Below are 3860 nucleotides of genomic sequence, written 5' to 3'. Positions count from 1 at the left end.
CTTGAGTAGTCTAGAGGTTCCATTGAAAGGTTCTATCCTTGTAATCTCGTGGTTTACCTAGTAATAAGTAATCGTCTTTCTCCATCCACCCCTGGTGGGCGATTGAAAGGGGGCACCAGCTGGCCTTTGCCTCTAGTGATGGTCTGGATTTTCTTTTTACCCTGAAAGACGTCTTTCTGTGATCCCTGATTTTTTGGTTTTGTTTAGTTAGGCAGACTTACTTTCCATGTCCTCTTCTTTCTCATCAAATCTTTCTTCAGAAATTTGAGACGTATATTACCCTCTCATTTGCCGCAAGGAGATCTGCGTGAGTGCATGTCCCCTCTACTTTAGTTTGGGCAGAAAGGTTCAGGAACCTTTAGTAGTCTGGCTTAATATGATCTGGACAAAACAAGACCTCGACCAAAGGCATTGACCTTGGTTAAATGTAGGTATAATGCGGGCGATGGATGGCCTTTTGGCTAAATGTATAATTTTCGGACGATGAATAATAACCTCAGCTAAAACCATTTCAGATATCTCCTAGCAACCCTGGACCGTGACGTCATCAAGCCTCAGGATGTGAAAGATGTTCTGAGTGTGGTAGCATCCAATCCGGAAGGCAATTTCCTCGCCTGGAGACATTTGAAGGCACACTGGAAAGGTCTGCAGAATCTGTTTGGCAATGGAACTTTCAGTATGGGGGCACTCATTGGTGTTGTGACGTCACACTTCTCTGCTCCGTATGATTTACATGAAGTAAGTGCTAGAATTTTTTGCCGCCTTGTCTGATAATTAAGAAGGAAAGTGATATGTTATCCCTTTTTTCTCTTCTTTTTTTAGCAAAGGTTTATGTTCGCACCATCTTTATAACGTGTACCCTTGTTCTATTTGCCTCAGGTGAAGGCATTCTTCAAAGACATGGACGTGGGATCAGGCGCGCGGTCACTCGAGCAAAGCTTAATGTTCGCACCATCTTTATAACGTGTACCCTTGTTCTATTTGCCTCAGGTGAAGGCATTCTTCAAAGACATGGACGTGGGATCAGGAGCGCGGTCACTCGAGCAAAGCTTGGAAACCATTGAGCTCAACATACATTGGGTGAGGCGCAATGAGGAGCTCATATTCCAGTGGTTATCCAGCTATCTTCAATAGCAGGAGACTGGTCAAAACAATTCGACCATGAACACTTCCAAGTCGAAACCATTCATATAAATGTTAGGACCCCCTGACTGTCATTATTGTAAATAGATAGTAGACTTAAGGGTTTTTGGGACACAATTTACCATCAGTAACACACATGGGCCAGTTTAACACTTTGACCGCCATGGGTCGCATATATGCGAGACGCCGTTGAATACTTTTATTGCGTGGGTCGCATATATGCGAGACACCTAGTTTCCAACTTGAAATGACTGTCTCGCTTATTTGCAACCCTAAACTGTGTATTTTAAATGGGGCTCTGAAAGCCTGGCTTCTGAGGATTTTTTTGGTTTTTGTTTGAAAAAAATATCTTGAAAAATGAATTTTTTGAGACAAAATAAAAAATACAATGTATTTCTTATGAGAAAACAATGAAAATGTGTTTTTTTTATTTGAAATGAAAATCTGAAAATTTGTAGATACAAAAAATAAATGTAAAAACCTAAAAACATGGAAAAATGAAACATTGGAGAATAGAAGCGGAAAAGTCACTAGATGTCTATTAAAAACAGCCCAGGATATGTCTCGCAAATATTCGAGACAGTCAATAAAATTGATAATTTTAAAAAAATTGAATACAATTATTGCCTTGTCTCGCATATAAGTGACACGGATTTCACAAAAAGTGCCTGTCTTGCACATATGCGAGACACTGCGAGAAAACTTGGCGTGGGGGTTAACACAAGCAAAAAGGCCTTGGCGGTCAAAGTGTTAAAGGTCGGTTTGGCAAGGTAGGTAAGTTGAAGAGAATGGCCCTTAACAATTTTTTACCAAGGTGTTGTGTTTATAAATTTTAGTTTAAGTCTAGCTGGATTTAGATTTGCAAAAAATTGAAATGATGTGACTGTGTTTATTATTAATTTATCTACATACCGTATTATGTATTTATTTTATACCTACGTAGTTATAGGTGAGGTGAAATGTACTTAAGGTACTTAAGTTTGTAATTATGTGCTGGACCCATTTTTATCCGAATCCCTATATTGTTTCTGTTATTTCTTCTGCCTGCTTATAAACGTTTTTCTGTTTAAATTACCTCTATCTTCCTTTCTACTTAACTGTATAAGTGTATGGCCACTTGTAGGAAGCTCATGAAGATGTAGGTGTAACAGAGGGCGTTGTACGGGGCCCACGCTAGGATGAGGGAGAACCACCATAAGGACATGATGCTCAGGATTTTCACGTACATTTCAAACCTGGAAAAAGGGATGGAATATATTCGATCATTGAGTTTATGAGACTAGAATAGAATATACCTTGTTTATCCCTGCCCTTTTTCACGTACATTTCAAACCTGGAAAAAGGGATGAAATATATTGAATCATTGACCGAACGTCCGAACGAAGTGAAGGTTTACGTTTTAATTCGACCATTTTGCAATTGGTTTGGATGTTTGATTGTTCCGCTATCCATTCCGTGGTCTGATTTTGATGGAATTTGGTACATATGTTCCTTGAATCAAAGCGCGTCCATCCTTGATTTTTTCTTCTTTTTTTTTACACGATTATGGTCATTTATGACTTGTGCGTTATTCTCTTTGTCTTTATTCAATGTCGCACCATAATAAATTAAAATAAATGAAATTTATTCAATGTATAACTTACGTGTATCTCATCTTATGATGAATTCGACCGTACACGGACATGCGACTATGTACGTGTAAATGTGATGGAATACCCTCAGCTCTGAAATATTTCATCAAATTATTTACGAAGCGCGAGGGAACATGCTTCTGGTGCTCATGCTTTTATTTTTATCCCTTCGGATGGCCTGGGACAATCTTCGAAAGAGAAACCGATTGGAATGCTTGTACTTGAATTAAATATGAGTAAGGTCCCTGTTTAGCTCATTATGTGAACTTCTAAACGTTTAGTATAAGTACATACCTCTCTCAGACAGTCTAGTCTAGTCCTTATTTAGACTGCGGGGGTAAAGGGACTTTTCAGTTTCATGCCAGCAGTATAAATGAGGTATATTCTATTCTAGTCATTAGTGAATGCCGCTCTCACAATCTAGGATTTCATTGAACCCATCATCATTATCAAGTACCTACATATTTGGCAATGTGGTTATACGATGAGCCCAGGTATGGTGTTATGTATAATTATAGTATGCTGGATCCGTACTGCATCATGCCAGATAATGACAATATGGGCTCGTCTCTACAGGGTGATTAGAAAGTTGTGTGTACAGAGTATCACACATTTTTAGTGCTCATATTGTTCATCAGTCAGTATCGTGCATTTCAAATCTCCTGTACATATTTCACTAATGACTGATATAAGATACCTATGTATAACTAATTGCTGAATGTGTAAATCTCCTGTATTGTGTTCAGTGATTTTTGAACTTTATTCTTTACGACAGAACTGTACCTACATATGGTAAAGTTGGTACAGGGGCTGACAACCTTGTAAGATTAATAAAGGTTTATGACTCTAATGAACTTAACATAATTTAAATAGACAGCCTCTTTACAAGGCACACAAAATTAAGGAGCCCGGTAGCGCTCCGCCCCGCCAAGTCAAGAAAGTTTGACCGTTCCATCTAGAAAATTGACCTGATCCTAAATGAGCCTATAACCACAATTTTCTAAATCATTGTGCGAGCCGCGGAAAAATTTTGAAGATAACCTAACCGCCAACTTCCAAGTAAATACAGGGAGTTTAAAACCTCTT

General features: G+C 38.6%; 1 protein-coding gene and 1 long non-coding RNA gene across 2 annotated transcripts; one reads left to right on the top strand and one right to left on the bottom strand.

Annotated features, from left to right (window-relative positions):
- Positions 1 to 515: 515 nt before the first annotated feature.
- Positions 516 to 1897, top strand: LOC103522198 (aminopeptidase N; the record flags this gene model as incomplete). Its single annotated transcript, XM_008487301.3, has 2 exons — positions 516 to 738; positions 991 to 1897. Coding segments are annotated over 2 exons (367 nt in total), but the record flags the coding sequence as incomplete, so codon positions are not given.
- Positions 1898 to 2269: 372 nt separating this feature from the next.
- LOC113472697 lies at positions 2270 to 2837 on the bottom strand. The gene is made up of 2 exons (XR_003394905.1): positions 2787 to 2837; positions 2270 to 2378 (listed from the first exon to the last, which is right to left on the bottom strand). It is a non-coding gene; the product is annotated as an uncharacterized LOC113472697 (long non-coding RNA).
- Positions 2838 to 3860: the final 1023 nt, after the last annotated feature.

Source organism: Diaphorina citri, unplaced genomic scaffold (assembly GCF_000475195.1).
Source record: "Diaphorina citri unplaced genomic scaffold, Diaci psyllid genome assembly version 1.1 scaffold7316, whole genome shotgun sequence".
Taxonomy (NCBI): domain Eukaryota; kingdom Metazoa; phylum Arthropoda; class Insecta; order Hemiptera; family Psyllidae; genus Diaphorina; species Diaphorina citri.
This window is presented reverse-complemented; position numbering and strand designations above follow the sequence as displayed.